The 20969-nt window shown below is 41.9% G+C and overlaps 1 protein-coding gene across 1 annotated transcript in view; it reads left to right on the top strand.

Annotated features, from left to right (window-relative positions):
• DEF6 (DEF6 guanine nucleotide exchange factor) overlaps window positions 1–20969 on the top strand; it is a 495476-nt gene that overhangs the window by 405372 nt on the left and 69135 nt on the right. The window contains exons 7-8 of the mRNA XM_066608975.1: window positions 6012–6310; window positions 14003–14169. Of these exons, the coding sequence (XP_066465072.1) occupies window positions 6012–6310; window positions 14003–14169 (466 nt within the window). The remainder of the gene's footprint in view (window positions 1–6011; window positions 6311–14002; window positions 14170–20969) is intronic.

Raw genomic sequence — 20969 nt, 5'->3', positions numbered from 1 at the left:
CCAGCATATCTAAAGCTTAATATCAACGCTCCCTTTAATCCAACCAGAATCTGGTGCAACGATGTAAATTTGCTCAAATCTCCTACCTACCAAAAGATAAAAAATGCCATAGATGAATATTTCACCACCAATGCAACCCCTGACATCAACAATTTTACATTGTGGTATGCTCATAAAGCTATAATTAGAGGGGTCCTAATTAAACTAAAAATTCAAAAAAGAAAAAACAAACAAGCAAAAATTGATCACCTACTAAATATCAAAACACTAGAAAAAGCACAAGACTCCCTACTAGACAATTATAACAGAAATATCACCTTTCTTAAAGCTAATTATTATTCTTATATCAATAAACCCTCAAAGTTAATGGCCAATTTAGCAAAAAAAAGACGAGTCAAGGCCAAAATCCCATACATAAGCCATACTAAAAATCCCACTCAAAAAATAACCCATCCCCAACAAATAGCGGAACAATTCAGATCCTTCTACGCTAACCTCTACAACCTAAACAAAGACATAAACACCTTCCAACCCACTTCAACTCTTATAAAAGAATTTTTGGACAGTGTGTCCCTCCCTTCCCTAGCTTCCCAAAATGAATAATTAAATAACCCAATTTCCATCCCAGAAATTACTAATGCTATTAAGAGTCTAAAAAATCACAAATCTCCTGGCCTATCTAACGAATACTATAAAATATTTGCCTCCTCTCTTTCCCCTCATATGTCATCCATATTCAGTGACTCAATTAGTCAAGGAGAGATGCCAGAGGAGATGTTGCAAGCCACAATAATTACCATACCGAAGCCAGGAAAACCCACCACCTCTCCGGCAAACTTTAGGCCCATTTCGCTTCTAAATACAGATACGAAACTGTATTCAAAAATCTTGGCCAAAAGACTCCTAAAGCTACTACCAAAGATTATACATAATGACCAAGTCGGCTTCACGAGGGGCAGGAATGCAACAGATGGTGCACGGAGAGTACAGAACCTACTGGAATTAACTGGCTCGAGTCGGACGCCTTTTCTCTTCCTTTCCCTGGATGCAGAGAAGGCGTTCGATAGAGTCCACTGGGGCTTTGCTTTCGCGGTCCTTCATAAATTTGGTGTGGGAGATAATTTCCTCCGAGCGGTTCGGGCCCTTTACGTGAAGCCCTCAGCCAGGGTTCTAGTTGATGGAGCCTTATCTTCAGCGTTCCCAATCACAAATGGGACCCGCCAGGGCTGTCCCCTTTCTCCCCTATTATTTGTAATGTTAATAGAGCCTTTGGCGTAAAAGATCAGAATGTCCCCAACAATCAAAGGCATTCCAGTTGGCTTAAGGCAGTACAAAATCGGCCTTTTTGCCGACGATGTCCTAATTTCAATAACGGATCCCATAAACTTTTTAAGAAGCTTATACAAATGTATACTTCAATTCAGCCAAGCCTCATTTTACAAACTTAATTTAGACAAATCCCAAATTATGGGTTTCAACATTGACAGCACACTAAAACATGACATCCAAAAAGAATTTCCCTTTCAGTGGAAACAAAAAATCCCCTACCTTGGGATTACACTCTGTAACTCCACATCAGAAATTATCTCAGCAAACATGGACCCACTACTGGCCTCTCTAAACAAAGAGCTAGAAGAACTGAGGAAAAAAGATCCCTCATGGTTCGGAAGAATGACTCTTTACAAAATGCTTATCCTACCAAAAATACTTTATTTTTTCCGCACCTTGTCCTTCCCGATCCCCTGAAGCACAATCGCCAACTTTCAAAAACAGCTCTTAAACTTCATTTGGAACAATAAAAAACCCAGACTCACAGCATCTATTCTATTCCTTCATAGAAAACAAGCAGGCTTAGGAGTACCAAACCTACAAGCCTACTATAACGCGACTATCTTGAACCAATCGGCTATCTGGCTAAAAAACTCACAGCATCTGCCCTGGTACTTCATAGAAAGACACAGAAATCAAAATAAATCCCTAAATTCTCTTATAAAAGCCTCAACACTAAGTATCCTGTACCCAGAAATTTCTCTTCTTCTGCATGTTCCTTTAATGCTGACCACTCTACATTGCTGGAACCTCTTGGCACACAAGCTTAAATCCAACTCCAAGGGCTCTCTAACAAACCTTCCTCTGGAGACCCTCCTATATTATATACAAGATTTAAACCTCAAAGAATGGCTCCAAAATGGAATCAGATCTATCGCAGATCTTCTGGAGAGAGGGAATTTGTCTTCCTTCTGGAACATCAAATCTAAATTCAACTTACCAGACAAAGAGATTTTCGCCTATTTAAAAAATCCTCATTTTTCCGCAATTCCCAACTAGCTAAGCGTGTTCTTCCCAAAGAACTAGAAGATCTGCTCCACAAATGCACCAACTCCCAAAACTCTTTAACAAGAATTTTCTACGACACCCTAGCAGGCAACATGAACGACAACAAAAAAATACACCTACTAAACTGGGAATATGACCTACATGAGAAGTTCCACACAACACAATGGCTGAAATCCTTCGACAGAGCAAACAAAGCCACTCTCTCAGCAGGTCTTCTTCAAACTCACTATAAAGTACTAACTAGGTGGTACTACACACCCACAAAGTTAGCTAAGTGTTTCCCGAACATAAACAAAAATTGTTGAAGGGAATGTGGCAGTGAAGGATCCCTCATCCACTTGTTTTGGGACTGTCCAAAAATTCAAGGTTTCTGGAAGGAGGTATTTGACGCTATCAGATCTATCTCAGGAGTACGCCCCACATACTCCCCCCCCCCACTTGGCCTCCCTGCTTCTAGAATGCGACTCTCTCCCCCCAGGAAAAAGACCGTGGATTTGCCATTTTCTACTGGCCGCAAAGAACGCGATAGCAAGAAAATGGAGAGCAACCTCTCCCCCTGTGTTAAAAGAACTATTGGACTCAATATCAGACCACTTCTGTTACAAGAGATTGTATGCGAGAAACAACAACTCTCTCCCTAAGTTTACGAGCAAGTGAAATGACTGGCAGAAATTCGAGTTAAATTGTTCGTTTTAATTTTACTATAATGATAACAATTATTTCCAAATATCTACCTTGGCGCGTTAGTCAAGGTTTAATAATGCTCATATGGAAACATGTCAAACATTGTTTACTATCATACATGTATTCTTCCTTTGAGTCACTGTTAATGTAACAAACATTCATTTAACCTCCATTCAATCGTTGAATACTGTATTACGTACGTGATTTGTACTATGTTTTCATGTATGCTTTGAAAATGCTCAATAAAAAATATAAAAATAAAAAAAGTGCCTTATCTAAACTGTTGACAAAAATGTCTTTTTATGCTGCAGCATTAACATTAGCTTTCTCTGGAAATAAAAGGCCTAGCCCAAACACTAACAAACAGCCCCATATTATTATCCCTCCTCTGCCAAATTTTATATCCACCAAACCTAAGTTCAGCTACCAGATTAGATAGTAAAACATGATTCATCACTCCGCAGAACACATTAACACAGGTCCAGATTCCATTGTCAGTGTGCTTTACAAGACTCCAACCAATACTTGGCATTGCATATGAAGGACTTAAGGAAAGAATCAGTCCCCTTTTACTGAAAATTGATCGTTTTATTTTGAAAGTTTCACAACTCTTACAGCCTAAAGTATACAATAAAATGGAATTCTGAACACTATAAGACATGCCTGGAACATTTCTAAAGCTAAAAGCAAGGATGAAAGCTATTCTCTTTGTTGAAAAAAATCAAGTACCTAGAAGGATTCGCGGTTTTGATGGGAAAATGGTAGGCAGTTACATCTCAGGCAGATATGCAAATGATTAGAGTTGTGACGTGATTAGATGAACAGTTTTGCCCATGAGGCTCCAAAAGTGATTGCACCCTTGGCCTATGAATAGCCTCTCAGTGACTACTTGTGTGTAGTGTAATAAGGCAGGCCAGCTGATGAAAACACATCTACACACATTGAGGTATGTGCCCCAGAACAGCCCCAAATGGCGTATCGATGTACCTGGGTATAATTTCTGGGTTATGCTTGGTATTGCTGAGTAGATAAAATTATGACCAGAAATATGTCAGGCATATATTCCCAATCAAAGGATCTCCTGCAGAGATATGGCCGAAATGGGGAATTGTTTTTTTCACAGGTACCTATGCCTCTACTCCACCAGTCCCTTAATGATCTCAGAGAGGGCGGACGGAGGCGTGTTCTGGGGAAGCCTTTAAGAACCAGGGGGTCACAAGGACAGAATGTCAGACATTTAGAGATGTGCTACTGTGTATGGACTTTCCCATTTGCTTCCTGTGACTCTGCACAAACAGAACCTTGGCGAGAACATCCCAAATATGATATCTTACTGTTTTTCCTTCCTTGTTTATTTTAAGTACTGACTGTTGTTTATGCCTGTAAACCTTATCTCCACTGTACATTCTTTTCTGTATATTTTTGTACATATATAGATATTTAGCACTGCTAGACTTTTTCTAGAATAAATCTGCAATTTATTAGTTGAACCTTGTCCATTTTAAAATGAACCATAACTCTAAAAATTGTGTTCATAAGTCATTCCAGCTTACCTGTAATAAAAGCTGGTGGCAGCAGTGAGTGTGTGGGTATTGCGGAGTGCTGGAGGCATTTAGACCAGATCAGGGGCTGATTTGAGCTTTCGTTCCGCATGTATAAAGAAGCCTGGGAACAAATCCCCCTATATTCTAATGACTCCATGCTTGCAACCCCGCTAGAGTGATTGATCGAGGCTCTGCTGTGACAAGCGGTCATAGTGGCATGAGTGCTTGGTGTAGTCGATCCGTGATAAATCAGCGACAGAAGCAGGATTGGTCGGGTCCCCCCCTGTCACTCCTTAATATGCACAGTGCCACCCCTGCTGATGTGATAGTCTGGGGGGGACCGACATACAAGATAGTCTGTGACCCCTAGCAGTAATATGGGGGACAGTGAAGCTCAGTGATATGTTCCGGACATCCTGCAGCTACATGTGTTACCTCTCATGGCAGGGCTTCCAAGAGGCATTTTCCAGCTGGCTAATACTCAGCCACACACAGCACAGGAATGCCTCCACAGCATCAGCACACTTCCATTATGTTGCTGAATATCATATTACTGTTTATTTGCAGCTATTTATTTCCGTTTTTCAGTTTTCTGTATCTGTGTTGATGTTTTTTGGTGGTAAACGCATTTGGTAGCTGTCAGGATGCTGTCGCCAATTCAGGAATTGGTCACTAGTAGCCGCTGTTTCATAGGTAGAAGTATTGTGGTGCATTTTTTACTCCTTACCACTGGAAGTCACTATTTTTCCTTAAACTTGCCCTTAACCAGGATTCACAGTAATCCCTTTTGCACAAGACCTCTTACTTTCTGTTTGGGCATACTTAAAAGGTTATTCCGATTAGTTGACAAAATTACATGGGATGGGTGAAAAATGATGGATCCTTAAGAGTCCGACTGCTACGACTCCCATGATTTTGAGAACAGGAGACCTGTGTTCTCACTATTTCACAAAGTAGGATTGTTTCTCCTTATTTCCCTAATGTAGCTGCAAATGGGCTGCTGGTCGCAAATGCATGTCTGCGTCTCAATTAACTTCAGTGCAACAAAGAATAGCCAAGTACTACTTCAGGTTAGGTGCTCCATTACTTAGAAATTTTGTTAAGATCTACTAAGGCTATTTTATATAATTGTCCTCTTAATACATAACCTTTATCCTAAAATAAAAATGTAATGTTTTATTGGTTTTCCGTTATGGACAAGTGATGTTTTTTTCTGTGATTAAAATACGTACTCCTTTACTGACTTTCAAACAAGGTTTCCCAAAGACTGTATTTTTTACAGTCTGTGATTCCCTATTGTTTGTAGCAATATAGAAGATTGACTAAATATAAATTAAAATTTTAGTGTGACAACTGCAGATCCCAATTATTTGCCACTCTTTTATACATATTACTAACATATTCAGAGCCTCTGGTGTGATAATGGACATTCCTGTTCTATTTTAGCTATTCAGACAGCTCTCCGTCTACAGCAGTCTCAGTCTGTTTCTTTACACCGTGAACTTCAGAGCAGGCGCCGAGAGCAGCGTGAACAACGAGAACTGCGTTGTGTAGCAAAAGAGCAAGAACTTCAGAGGTTAGCAGAACTTCAGTGTGAAAAAGAGAGACAGCAAAAGGAACTGGAGCAACTGAGGGAATCCCAAAAGAAATCTGAAGAGGCGATGATTCAGGAGAAGCTCAAACACCAAGAGCATCGAGAAGAGATGCAAAGGCTTTTGGAAGGGCAGCTTCGAGCAGCAGAAGAGGCAAGTAGAGGACCCGGGAAAATGGTGAATCAAGTATCTTTAAAGGGATTGTGTGAAGTTACTTTATTATTAGTGGGGGTCCAACCACTGGGCTCCACACTGATCGGTAGAACAGAGTGCCAGAAGGTCCCGCATGTATAGAGCCGAGGTTAAGGAAGTACACTGCCGCTCCATGGATTTCAGTGGAACCACAAGCTGCTGAGCTCAGGTGCTTAGCAGTCTCCAGAGCGCTCATTACAATGAATGGGTGCATGTGTAACCTCTACTCCATTCTTACGCGGGGACCTTCAGAGCCCCCATTCTCAGGATCAGTGGGGCTCCCAGTGGTTGGACCCACTAATCATAAAGTTATCCTCTATCCTGTGGATTGGGGATAAATTTATATTTTGACACAACTTCTTTTTTTGGCAACCACCAAAAATTGAAATGCTAAAATACATATGTCCAAAAGATTAAAGGGGTTGTAGTATCTTCTAGATACGTCATCAGTAGTTGATGGACGAGGGACCGCCACTTGGGACCCCGTCCATCAGATGATCATCTGGCCTATTATCCAGTGCAGCAGGTCGGACATTATCATCAGCATTCAGAAGATGAAGTGGAAGCCCTGGCTTCACTACCATTGAAATCAATAGGGGAGCCACACTGCTACTCCGCTTCCTGCTTTTCTCCTGGTCCTGACCAAGAGAGAAGCAGGAAGTAGAGTAGCAGCGCAGCACTCTGATTGATTTCAATGGGAGTGAAGACGGTGCTCCCATTACCTTTGCTAACCACAGTTGACAACATCTGGTTCGTTGCACTGGACAACGGACTGGACATTCAGCTAATGGACAGGGGTCATGAGTGGCATATTTAAGGGGGCTGTGCCACAAGAAATATTGTTTATAGTTAAATGCAGCCCATAATCCTAAACATTTTTGTATTTACACTTATTAAAGAAAGTTTATATCCCCAGATGTTTCAGGACTAATGTTAGAATAGAACTACCATCTGTTTTTAGTTTGTGTTCACCTCTGTAAATGTTCTAAGGTGGACAAACATGCCCAGTGTTGCTTTCCTTACTGTTCCGCTGGGTATATGGATGGACTCCAGGGATGATGAACAGCTGTTTCTGAAGTTGCTATATTTTCTTAGAGCAAGTGATAAGAGAGTGTTCCATGGTGGGCACACCTAGTCAGTCTTGCTTCTCTGACTCATTTACTGAGGTAGACCAGACACACAGCACACACAGCTCTCCTACATATGCGCGTCACACCACACACACAGTCTTCATCTGCCTCTGCTGGTTTAGCATCTGTAATATGATGGTGTCACCATCATGTGTCAGGGGTGGAACTAAGAGCCAGTGACTGATCACTTTATGGTGACGTAATCACAAGTGTTGTCAGCAGATGGCCGCTGTCCGCCTCTGCAGGTTTTTAATAAAGGGATGCAGCAGTGATGACATCAGTGTCCTGAGACGGAGTTCAGGGTTGGAGGGCAGAGCACAGGTGACATCACATGATGGTAACACCATCAAAGATCATGTGAGCACACGGCTGCTGTCAGGCTCTGCATGTTTTATGCTGTAGGACTTGTGATGACGTCTCCATTATGTGATCAGAGGCGGAGCATGAGAATCACTCACACGCACACTAACAGACAAGTGGTCATTAGCACTTTGATGGCTTCTGAGTGCATGCTTTTCTCAGTAGAGGGGCGTCAGTATTCTCCTGCATATATGCAGTCTTTTTGTGGGTGAGGCCATTATCAGCGCTACATCTACATACTATGAACTACAGCTGCTGAGGACATACTGGTCTCATAAAAATAAGAAACAACTTATCATTAATTCTCCATGTGAGATTGACACTGGGCTCTTGTAAACCTAATAAAAATGATTTATGTTTGACACTTCCATCTTGATATGGGCTTGAGGAGACTAACGTGTCTTAGCTATCTCTATTAGTTTTTAATTCAATTGAAGACTAAAATATTTTCCTAATAAGCCTATTGGCTGGGTCACGGTCATGGTTTAGTGGGAGAAGCTGCATATCAGCATAGTATATCTGGAACACTAATAGTACTATGGCATATGGCCATTTCACATGGGACGATTATCATTTAGAATCTTTCAGATTACTGCGCTACTGTGCAAATTTGAACATAGTGTGATTGTTCTCAGTAAGACAAATCAAGTAATCTTGTAGATGTAAAATCTTTTAATGACTAATAAAAATACATGATGTTATAGCAAGCTTTTGGACCTCATAGGGCCTTTCCTCAGGCAACAATAGAACAAATCTAACCACGTATTTAATAAATAAATATGATCACAGTTTTCCTTACTGAAAAGAAACTCCATCATACCCTACACAAGGATGACCATCTGAAAACCATATTCCCAGACCCTCCTCTCCTACAATACATGCAGCCTCCAAATTTGAGGAATTTTATAATCAGGAGTGCCTTGCCCTCTGACAAACAAAAAGGAACTTATCCCTGTAAGGTAAGGATCTGCAAGACCTGCTCATATGTACTGATAACGGACAGGATATGAATCCCCAACACACAGCAGGACTATAAGATCCCAGGGACATTCACATGGTCTACGTCCAATGTTGTGTACCTGATCCTGTGCAGTGAATGTCTTGTTAGGGGTCTTTATGTTGGGGAAACAGGACAAAAACTGAGAGCCAGGATGAGATCTCATTGCCACACAACTAGAGAGGGAAAGACTGAATTACCTGTGGCAAAACATTTTTGTGGTCATGGACATAACATAGAACAGATGGGAGTTATCATCCTGAAAGGCAACTTCAAGTCGCAATGTCACAGAAGAATTTGGGAGTATAAATATATGGCCATTTTTAATACCCTCAAGAATGGATTGAACCTCGGAGCAGGGTTTTTGTATCAGTGGAGAAAGTGAAAGTTCTGAAAGAGGTCAAAAGGGATGTCCTTAAGGAGAGCACCCAGGGGTTGGGTGCAGACACCTGGGGGGTGAGTGGGTCGTGGGATGGCGTTGTCTCTCCCCATGGAAAGCACGCAGAAGGGGTTCCATTCCAAATCAGTGTTTTACAAACATGCCAAAAACGCATACTTTGATTTGAAGGAATGCAGCCATCCAATAGGTGGCGCTGCAGAGGCATTGTTACATCCTCCTGGTTTGCAGGCCTGAAGGAGACGTTTCGCATTCCTTGTCACTGGACTAATTATTTACTATTATGGTCAGTCCTCCCCGCTATTTATCTAAATGCTATTGATCCCAACATGTCTGTGCCCTCTCACCCTCTGTTTCTGGTATTTATCCAGTGCAAATTAAGTTTACCATGTTCCTTCTTCCTATGTGATCATGTGTTTTTATTAAATATGTTGTTAGATTTGTTCCATTATCCCCTGAGAAAGGGCCCCGTGAAGTCCGAGAGCTCGCTATAACATCATGTATTTTTGTTACCAATTAAAAGGTATCATATCTACAAGATTACTTGATTTCTCTACTAGCTAACATGGTACCAAACCCCTTTTTTTCATTTGAATATAGTAACACAGTATGTAAGGCCAAAAAAAGACATATGTCCTTTCAGTTCAGCCTATGAGCCCCGAATGTTGATCCTGAGTAATGCAAAAAATAACAATGAGGTAGAAGCCAAATTTCCCCATTTGAGGGAAAAAATTTCTTCCTGACTCTAACCTAGCAATTGGAATAATCCTTGGATCAACAACCCTTTATGAAGTTATTTCGAGGTTTGTCCCATGTAAATCTATGCAGAGACTGAATTGTTAAGTTGTTTAGTTTCTGCATGCTTACCTTTGAATAACTGTCTGTTTCCTGTAAATGGAGGAAGGTAGGGAGAAGAACTCTCCCTGGCCTGCACAACCCCCATTCTAGCAGCGCTCTGAGCAAACCCAGCGATACTCACTCCTGTGTAACATCACAGGAGCAGGCATTACTGGGGCAAGTGTCAGGCATTGTTTGCCTGACATTTTTTCCAATCTCTAAGGACCAATAGGGTCTAACTGCCAAATGTAAAGACCCTAAAGGGATAACCTAATTCTCAGGTCAGCCCAAGATGTCTTGTGGAGAAACTACACCCCTGAGGATTCTACGACACAACAGAAAAGTGTAGTATCGTTTATCTATATTTTCTTTTAGATCATCAAGTGGATGTTTTCGGTCCTGTTAGATTTGGCACATGGTGTTGTGGTTCCTGATCAGGCTTACTATAAAAGCCTGGCACTGCCACTCCCTCAGTGTGTGTTTATGGTGCCTGCTTCCCTTCATGCCTGCCTCTCTACAATTAGATCATCCTCCTGCATTACCAGACCTCAGCTATCTCCTGACTCCTCTACTGCTTGAATCATCTGCACTGCATTGCCATCATGTGTACCAAATGTCAGCTATCTCCTGACTACTCTACTGCTTGAACCCTCTGTGCTCCACCACCATCTTGTGTACCAGACCTCTGTTATCTCCAGACTCCTCTACTGCTTGAACCCACTGTGCTGCACTGTCATCTTGTGTATCAGACCTCGGCTATCTCCCAACTAATCTACTGCTTGAACCCTCTGTGCTGCACCACCATCTTGTGTACCAGACCTCGGCTATCTCCTGACTCCTCTACTACTTGAACCCACTATGCTGCACAACTATCTTGTGTATCGGACCTTGGCTACTCTTTGATTATACTACCCTCCAGTAGTGGCTACAACAGAAGACACCAGTGCCCTGCCAGAAGTTGTGCCACCTGTGTTCTAGGACCTTCCTGCTGAGCTATTCTGAGAGCTAGATAACTTCTTTGCTGAACATTGTCCTTGTTCCTTGCTCCTGTTAATCAGTTCCTGTCTTCCTGATTAGCTCCGCCCTCCTTCCTGATTGGATTCACTATATGAACCTAACCTTGCACTTCTTTCACAAAATAAGAGGGAAAAACAACCTTGCTCCTAACTGGGAAAAGTCCCTACCTATCATCTATCAGAGTCTAATCTGATTTTTCCAACATACTGTAGATTCTAGAGTTGCATCTGTAACAAAATTTTATGTAGATCCAAACAGTGATTTAGCTCAAGCTAAATATAAGCCCTTCCCTGAAAATCCAGAAAAAGTGGTTTAAAGAACAACAAGAAAATACACACTTACCTCCCTTCAGCTGCCGGGGCACAGCCATGTCTTCTCCTGCTGTCCCCTGCTCTGTGGTGCTGATCTATCAGCAGGTGGGGATTTAAAATCCCCACCTGCTGAAAGAGCTGAATGTGATTGGCTGAGGTACTCAGCCAATCACAGGCAGCTCTCGTCCGTCATTCATTCGGGGAGAGCTGCCTGTGATTGGCTGAAGCCTATGAATGACAGTCATTTGCTTTTTCACAGAGCGATGATTGTTCATTAGTTGTTTGCCAAGATATCATTCACAGAGGGTATTTCCATGCAAGTTGTTCAAACTGACTTTGCATCGGACAAATTTTGATCAACCAGTAATTTTTTTTTTCTATTGGTAAGCTGAATCGAAACGACTAGTAACTTATCACTCGTCACCCTGTCAGTGGCCATGTTTTCACTGAATGGCTATTGTTTAAATTTGCTCTTTCAAGAGATTATTCAGTCAATAGTTATCTCATGTAAAGGTACCTTTAGGCCTCATTCAGATAAGCGTGATTTTTTGCACGCCTATTTGCGCAAAAAAATGCACTCTTCACTAATGCAGAATCCATGTGAAAGGGCAAAGTTTGTGCATGAAACTTTGCCCAATTACTGGAGCAGCTGCTCAACAAAGGTCCCCTCATCATTGAGCACTGTCACAGTGTTCCGGGATGATGGGACTCCCCGCAGAGATGAAAGAATCTCCTGCCACAGCTGTGGCTTATGGACCGTGATGCTATCCCATTGCTTTCAATGGGGCTGGCAGCAAAGGGGTGAAGGCTCCCCCCGCTTGGATTTTTGGGGAAGAGCTTCAAATATAAGCCCTTTCCTGAAAATAAACCCTAGCTGCTGCAAAAAAAAAGAAAATTTACATCACCTAGCAGCGCTGTCCTCTGCCACAGCTGTGGCAGGGGACTCTTTAGTCCCTGCTGCAGTCCCCTCATCACTGAACACTGTGACAGTGCTGTTACAGTATTAAGTGACAAGGGGACTAAGGGGTTAACAGTGAGACATTTAAAAGGTGCTTCTGTCCAGAAGCACCTTTTACATGCTCTGCAGTAAGCAGCGGAGAAGCTATTCCCTGTGCAGGAGTTTCCATTAACTCCTATTCCCCTAGGAGTCAATGGAAACTCCTGCAAAACACGCACCTATGTCCTATCATTTTTAGGTGCACGGTATTTTGCGATTCAAAGTCTACGCTTATGAATGCTTCAATAGAACCCATCGGTTCTTTTAGAAGGGTGCATTATGCGTACACAAAACACACGCTCGTCTGAATGAGACCTTAGTGTGTAGCATCCACTAGAGGGACTATAATTCATACAGATTCATACAGCACCCAGTCAGTTTGATATGTTTTAGTGAAAACTGAAATGGACTATAAATTACATCTTTCTTCTCTTGTATTCTGAGATTTTAAATGCGTTAAACTGGGAAAAGTAAAAGATCTTCCACCGAAAGACTAAATTGGGAAACTCCCAATCAGGGTCATGGATTGACATTGCAGTGTTTGCAGTTTGGATATGTATTGTATATGTGAAAACTCTTTGATTTGCGGTTGCTTTTCAGTGCCATATTTGAAAACATCACTCAAGGCACGTCATTTGATGATATGCATTTTGGTATTTCAGTCTTGGAATAAATAAAGTCCACTGACATACAGTCATTTATATTTACATGCAGAAAGGTTTCAAGATTAAAGGGGTTGTCTCGCGGCAGCAAGTGGGGTTATACACTTCTGTATGGCCATATTAATGCACTTTGTAATATACATCGTGCATTAAATATGAGCCATACAGAAGTTATTCACTTACCTGCTCCGTTGCTAGCGTCCCCGTTGCCATGGTTCCGTCTAATTTCGGTGTCTTCTTGCCTTTTTAGACGCGCTTGCGCAGATCCGTCTTCTCCCTTCTTCTCCCTTCGGCTCCGCTCGGCAGCATCGGCATTGTGGCTATGCCCCCTTGTACGCATCATCGCGTAGCTCCGCCCCATGATGTGTGCCGGTTCCAGCCTCCTGATTGGCTGGAGTCGGCACGTGACGGGGGCGGAGCTACGCGATGATGCGTGCAAGGGGGCGGAGCCACAATGCCGATGCTGCCGAGCGGAGCCGAAGGGAGAAGAAGGGAGAAGACGGATCTGCGCAAGCGCGTCTAAAAAGGCAAGAAGACACCGAAATTAGACGGAACCATGGCGACGGGGACGCTAGCAACGGAGCAGGTAAGTGAATAACTTCTGTATGGCTCATATTTAATGCACGATGTATATTACAAAGTGCATTAATATGGCCATACAGAAGTGTATAACCCCACTTGCTGCCGCGAGACAACCCCTTTAAGATTTGCAATCTGTTAATACAGATAGGGAGTTGTCTGAGAAGCTATATAATATTCTTACATATGCAAAATGCCTTCATTTACAACTTATTGTTTTTTGCTCATTTAGAATACTTAAAATTTCCTTAGCTGATTTGTTATTTTAGCTTGTTTCATTTTGGGACTCTTAGTCAAATCTAAACTCCTCACATGATCTTCTATGAAATATACAACATATGTAATGTTGCTAAACTTTTTCTCCAGACTCGTGCTTCTATGCAGGCAGAAATGCAACAGAAAGAGATAGAAGCTATGCATCACAAACAGAGAATTCAAGAACTCGAACAGCTGCAGGAGCGATTGCAGGAAGCTCTAGCCCAAGAAATCAAAGCACGTCAGGATGAAGAGGAGTATAGACATGCCCAGACCACGTAAAGCATTACTATTAGTTTTGCCTTATAGTAAAACTTCTTCCAGGGATTAACCCCTTGAGTGGCGTGTTTCTTACCACCCTGTCAGACCAACCAGGGCAGGTTTTTTAAATGGTCTAATCATTTAATTTCAACTAATTTTGCAGTCGCGTTCCAAAAGCCATAACTTTTTTATTTTTCCATTGACACAGCCATATGGGGGATTGTTTTTTGCGGGACAAGTTGTATTTTTGATGGCATCATTTTGGGGTATATATAATGTATTGCATAACTTTTGTAAAAAAATTAGTAGGGAGATTGGGGAAAAAAAAGAAATTCTGCCATTTGTTTTTTGGATTTCATTTTTACGGCAGAATAATGAATGTGATAACATTATTCTCTGAGTCAACACGATTCTGGCGATACCAAGTTGATACAGTTTATTTATGTTCTGCTATTTTTGTACATTTAAAACTTTTTTTGCCTTAAAGGTTTGCTTTTGTGTCGCCACATTCCAAGAGACGTATTAATTTTATTTTCCCATTGCCAGAGCTCTAAAAGGCCTTGTTTTTGCGGGATGAACCCTAGTCTTCATCTAATATTTTTGAAAATTTTGATTGCTTTCTATTCCATTTTTTTCTAGTGGCAAGATTAACAAAATCTGTAATTCTGGCATGTTTTTTATTTTTATTTTTCACTGCATTCTCTGAGCAGTATAGATAATGTATTAAAGTAATTCTACATGCCAATACCAAATTGAAATAGTTTTTTTCTTTTTCGCAACTTTTTCACAGTTTAAAAAAAAAGTAATAAAAGTTTAAATCACCCGCCTTTTGCCATATCTATAATAAAAAAAAATCTAAATCATAAAAGAAAAATACATATTTGGTATCGCCGCATCCGTAAAAGTCTTATCTATCAAAGTAGTGCATTATTTATTCCGTGCGGTGAACGTAATTCCCCAAAAAAATAAAGAATGCCACAAATGCACTTTTTCAGTCACCTTGTCTCCCAGAAAAAATGCAATAAAAAGCGATTAAAAAGTCGTATGTATTTTGAATTAGTACTATCGTAAACTACAGGACAACTCGCAAAAATGAGTACATTGAGGGAAAATTTAAAAAGTTATTGCGTGCAAAAGATGCAGCAGAAAATAATTTAAAAAAATTAAATGTCTTTGAAAAAAATACAAGTGCTACAGCAAAAAAAAACCATACACGTTTGGTATCGTAATAATCGTGCTGACCCATAGAATAAAGTTATCATGTCATTGTTGTTGCAGTTTGTGTGCCGTAGAAACAAAACGCACTGAAAGATGGCGGAATGTAATTTTTTTTTTCTTATTTTACTCCACTTAGAATTTTGTAAAAGTTTTTCAGTGCGTTATATGGTAATTTAAATAGCACCATTGAAAAATACAACTCTTCCCGCAAAAAACAAGTCCTCATACAGTGACGTCGAGGAAAGGAAAAGAAGAAAAGGGGAAAAAAGAAAAAAAAGGGGCCGTGTCATTAAGGGGTTAAATAATGCACTAACTTCCTCCTCTGGGTCATTACGACACAGGGATACCACATTGTAATTTTGTTTTTAATTTTTTACAAAGTAAAGGGAGACAAGTGTTTTTATTTTTACTTTTTTAATAATTTTTTAACTTTTTTTTTTTTTTAACTTTGTTTTAACTTGTCATGAATGGATGTGAGTGAGAGCTGCCTCTGATTGGCTCATCGCTGAGCCAATCAGGGGCAGCTCTGACTCACACCCATTCACACCCACTGCAGGCCGGCCGCGCTGAACTCCGTCTGCCGGGACAAGGTGAGTATATATATATTTTTTATTTTTACACATTTCTGGATGAATTGCAGGGAAGGGCTTATATATTTAAGCCCTTCCCGACAATTCATCCCGCGATCGCCCGCAGCCCATTGCTTTCAATGGAGCCGGCTGTATTGCCGTCTCCATTGAATTCAATGGGCAAGCATCGTTCTTCTCTGCCACAGCTGTTACAGCTGTGGCAGAGAAGAATGATTTGTCTTCTATATGTTCTCAATGGGGTCGGCGCTGCTGCCGCCGGCCCCATTGAGCGCGTATAGAGAAGAGAACAGGAGTCGCAGATCGCAGATAGGTGCGATCTGCGATTTATGTTCTATAATTTATTGGACGAGCGCATAAAAAGCACTCATGTGTCCGATACCATTGCAAAGCAATGGTTTTAAAAAATCGCCGGACGCATGCGCATGCGCAAATTGCGCGAAAAAACGCCCGTCTGACTAAGGCCTAAAGGTGCATTCAAACAAGCGTGTTTTTGTGCATACATACGCTATTTGCAACAATGCATTCCCTATGGTGTGTGCACATGTCTGTAATTTGCAGTTTCGTGCCTGCAAAGATAGGACATGCGTACACCATAGGGAATGCACACATTGTTTTCAATGGAACTGCAGCTGCTGCCGGCGGCTCCATTGAAAACAATGGTCTGCCGTCACCCCTGCATTCTTTTTCAGGGAAGGGCTTTACATATAAGCTCTTCCCTGAAAAAGAAAAATTTTAGTGTAAAAAAAAAAATGCAGGCATTCTCTTCAATGGAGTCGCTGCTGCTGCCAGCGGCTCCATTAAAGACAACGGTCTGCTGGCACACCTGAATTGTTTTTCAGGGAAGAGCTTTACATATAAGCTCTTCCCTGAAAAAGAAATATTTTAGTGTTTAAAAAAAAATACATTACTTACCTGTCAGCTGCTGCTGTGTCCCCCGCAGGGATGAAGAACACATCTGCCGCATGCCGCATCTTTCCTCCATCCACACTAGTTAAAAGAATTCCCTCCTGCTACATCTGCCACATCTGTGGCAGATGTAGCAGAGGAATTCTTCAATTCTCTACCGCAGCTGTCACACATGAGGTGCTCAGCCAATCACAGGCAGCTCTCCCCGAATGAATGACGGGCTAGAGCTGCCTGTGATTGGCTGAGCACCTCAGCCAATCACATTCAGCTCTTTGAGCAGCAGGGATTTTAAATCCCCGCCTGCTGATAGATCAGCACCACCGTGCAGGGGACAGCAGGAGAAGACACAGCTGTGCCCCAGCAGCTATTAGGAGGTGAGTATCTATTTTTTTGTTTTTTAAACCACTTTTACTTGATTTTCAGGAAAGGGCTTATATTCAAAGCCCTTCCCTGAAATCAATTGCCGGCAGCAGAATCCTCTACCGCAACTGACATGTGTGACAGCTGCGGTAGAGAATTAATGAATTCCTCTGCTGCATCTGCCACAGATGCGGCAGATGTAGCAGCAGGGAATTCTTTTAACTAGCGGAAATGAAGGAAACATCTGCCACATGCAGATGTATTCTTCATCCCCGCGGGGGACACAGCAGCGGCCGACAGGTAAGTAATTTTTTTTTACCCTACTTTTAATTGGCTTTCCAGGGAAGGGCTTATTATGCCCTTCTCTGAAAAGCCATTGACAGCTGCCGGGGGTCAGCGGCAACTTCTGCCGCTGTCCCTGACTCTGTAGCGCTGCTGAACTATTAGCAGCCGGGGATTTAAAATCCCCGCCTGCTGGTAGCTCTGATTGTGATTGGCCGAAGCGCTTAGCCAATCACAATTAGAGCTACCAACAGGCGGGGATTTTAAATCCCCGGCTACTGCTAGCTGAGAGCTACAGAGCCGGGGACAGCTGCAGAAGACGACGCTGAGCCCCGACGCTGAGCTATCAGCAGCCGGGGATTTAAAATCCCCGCCTGCTGGTAGCTCTGATTGTGATTGGCTGAAGCACTCCCCTCACAATCACAGCTACCAGCAGGTGGGGATTTTAAATCCCCAGCTGCTTATAGGTCAGAACTACAGAGCGGGAACAGCGCCAGAAGTCGAGGCTGAGCCCCGGCAGCTGAGGGGAGGTGAGTACTGTTTTTTTTGTTTTTTTTTAATACACTTTTTTAAATGGCTTTTCAGGATAGGGCTTATGAAGCCCTTTCCTGAAAAGCCATTGACGGGATGCCGGCAGCAGGATTCTCTACCGCAGCTGTCATGTGTGACAGCTGCGGTTGAGAATTGAAAAATTCCCTTTGGTGCATCTGCCACAGATGTGGCAGATGTAGCAGCGGGGAATTCTTTTAACTAGCTGGGGTGAAAGAAACATCTACCGCATGCGGCAGATGTGTTCTTCATGCCCACGGGGGTCACAGCAGCGGCGGAGAGGTAAGTTTTTTTTTTTAGTTTTTTTTTTGTTTTGCACTAAAATATTTCTTTTTCAGGCAGTGGGCTTATATGTAAAGCAGGGGGCTGGCAGAGCATTGTTTTCAATGTAGCTGCTGGCAGCAGCTGCAGATCCATTGACAACAAGCAAGCAGCTGTGTTCACGCATGTTTTTGCTCGTTCCTAGGTGTGGACGTATGTACGCACCTAAGTATGCACAAAAACACGCTCGTGTGAACGCACCCTTAATATACAGTTTTTTTGCAATTCAAGATTTTAGGTTTTCATCTTTATGTAAAATTTTCAACATTTAGTTTAACATAATGAAGTAGAATGTCTTCTTGGGCATCATCCTGGTGAGAATCTAATAATTTATATAATACAGTAAATACATTAAAACATATTAGTGCATCAGAATGTGTCTACAATTTTGAATAAGATTCTGTTCAGGCAAGTATTTGCGTTTGTAGCTCTTGCATTTGTGTTCTTGCTGAGGGCAATCTTGTTTGATGCTCGAGCAGTAGTCTGCTATCATATTCCTGTCCTTTCGCTCTTCCATCGCCTTTCCATCATCTTCAGATTTTGATGAAAGCATTCCCCTGGTCATCACTAACAGCTTTAAGATTTTTGGGAAACTTATCAAGGTAACTGTTCAGAAAGTGAATCTTAATGCTTATGTTACATCCAATGTCGCAGAAAGCCAACAGCATCCTTTGAACCAGAAGTTCATAGTCTTCTGCTTTTTTGTTGCCACAAAAGACAGTCATGCTGCTTTCTCCTTTTTATTCATCTTCCTGACAAATTCTTCGTCATGTATGAGGGTTTGAATTTGAGGTCCATCGAATACATCTGCTTTTATCTTCTGGAAAGACAAGGCAGGAAAAGCAGAAACAATACGTTGAAAGCACTCACTTTCCATATTCAAAGCCTTAAAGGGGTTGTCTCGCGAAATCAAGTGGGGTTATACACTTCTGTATGGCCATATTAATGCACTTTGTAATATACATCGTGCATTAAATATGAGCCATACAGAAGTTATTCACTTACCTGCTCCGTTGCTAGCGTCCCCGTCGCCATGGTTCCGTCTAATTTCGGTGTCTTCTTGCTTTTTTAGACGCGCTTGCGCAGATGGGTCTTCTCCCTTCGGCTTGGCTCGGCAGCATCAGCGTTTTGGCTCCGCCCCCTTGTACGCGTCATCACGTAGCTCTGCCCCAATACGTGTGCCGGTTCCAGCCTCCTGATTGGCTGGAATCGGCACGTGATGGGGCGGAGCTACGCGATGATGCGTACAAGGGGGCGGAGCCAAAACGCAGATGCTGCCGAGCCAAGCCGAAGGGAGAAGACCCATCTGCGCAAGCGCGTCTAAAAAAAACAGAAGACACCGAAATTAGACGGAACCATGGCGACGGGGACGCTAGCAACGGAGCAGGTAAGTGAATAACTTCTGTATGGCTCATATTTAATGCACGATGTATATTACAAAGTGCATTAATATAATTTTGTTTTATGTCTACTATATGACCTCTTAGTACACTCTGGCAGCGCTATCCTATTTTTTTACACATTGTCCTTAGATTTGGCTTTGACAGTGAGATTTCCTACTGTGAAAGTTGCATCGCACCGCACCAAAATCGGGTTTTTGTGCGGTGCAACGCAACAGAGAGGAAGGCTCCATAGAGAAACATGGGCTACAAAACCTCACGAGTTGCGGGCATATCGCCAGACTTGCAAGGTTTTTGTGTTGGGTTGTTGCAAGCTACAAAACATCGCACAAGTGAAGTAACCCATAGGAAGGCATCAGCTTTACATGCATGCAATTTGTAGCATTGTAACAATGTGAAAAAAATGAGTGACATTGTTGCCTGTGTGAAGGAGGCCTTATGGAGAATTGTATGACTATACAAGAAAGTGATACTGATTGTCACATGCCTTTCTTCAATATGCTGTAAAATGTTTTTGGTTATTGTAATTTGCACTTTGTACTATTTATAAAACCTAATAAACAGTTTTAATAACAGTTATTAAAAAGAACTCTGGAATGATGGTACAGAGCAGAAAAGAGGGCTATGAAGTGTGGTGTTCAACAGATTTAGCGAGAACCCACTGATCATTCCATGGACTGCTATTTTTGCATGGTGGGCCCTTCTAAACAACGTGCTAGCAAGAATGCACCTGCAGTAATTTATCTAAACATTGCATCATCCATTGCTCCTGTGCTACATGACCTAGAACTTTGTGTTCCTACTCCTCCACAGAGAGATCAGTATGATGATGAAAGTAGTAACTATGAGTCTTGAAGATGTTGCTGATCCAAATTACAGTGCTAAATATGAAACCAGTGGAAGAAAACCATACTATCCCAACCAAAAAGATCTTAATGATTTGATCAGGGACCTTACGAAGTCTGAGCTGAGCTGTTAACATCCAGACACAAGTAATGGAACTTATTAGATAAAACTGTAAAAGTGTCATGCCAGAGGAAGTGACATAACACTTTTTCCAGGCTTTTTATTCGTGAGGATGAACTGTGCTATTTAATGATGTAACTCGTATGTTTAGGGAACTTGGAATTCTGTTTGATCCAAATGAGTGACGCCTCTTCATTGACTGTTCAAAGAGTCTTAAAGGGGTTG

The sequence above is a fragment of the Eleutherodactylus coqui genome, chromosome 1, assembly GCF_035609145.1.
Source record: "Eleutherodactylus coqui strain aEleCoq1 chromosome 1, aEleCoq1.hap1, whole genome shotgun sequence".
In the NCBI taxonomy this organism is placed as follows: domain Eukaryota; kingdom Metazoa; phylum Chordata; class Amphibia; order Anura; family Eleutherodactylidae; genus Eleutherodactylus; species Eleutherodactylus coqui.
The sequence above is the reverse complement of the archived record's forward strand: the minus strand, read 5'-3'. Positions and strand labels throughout refer to the sequence as shown.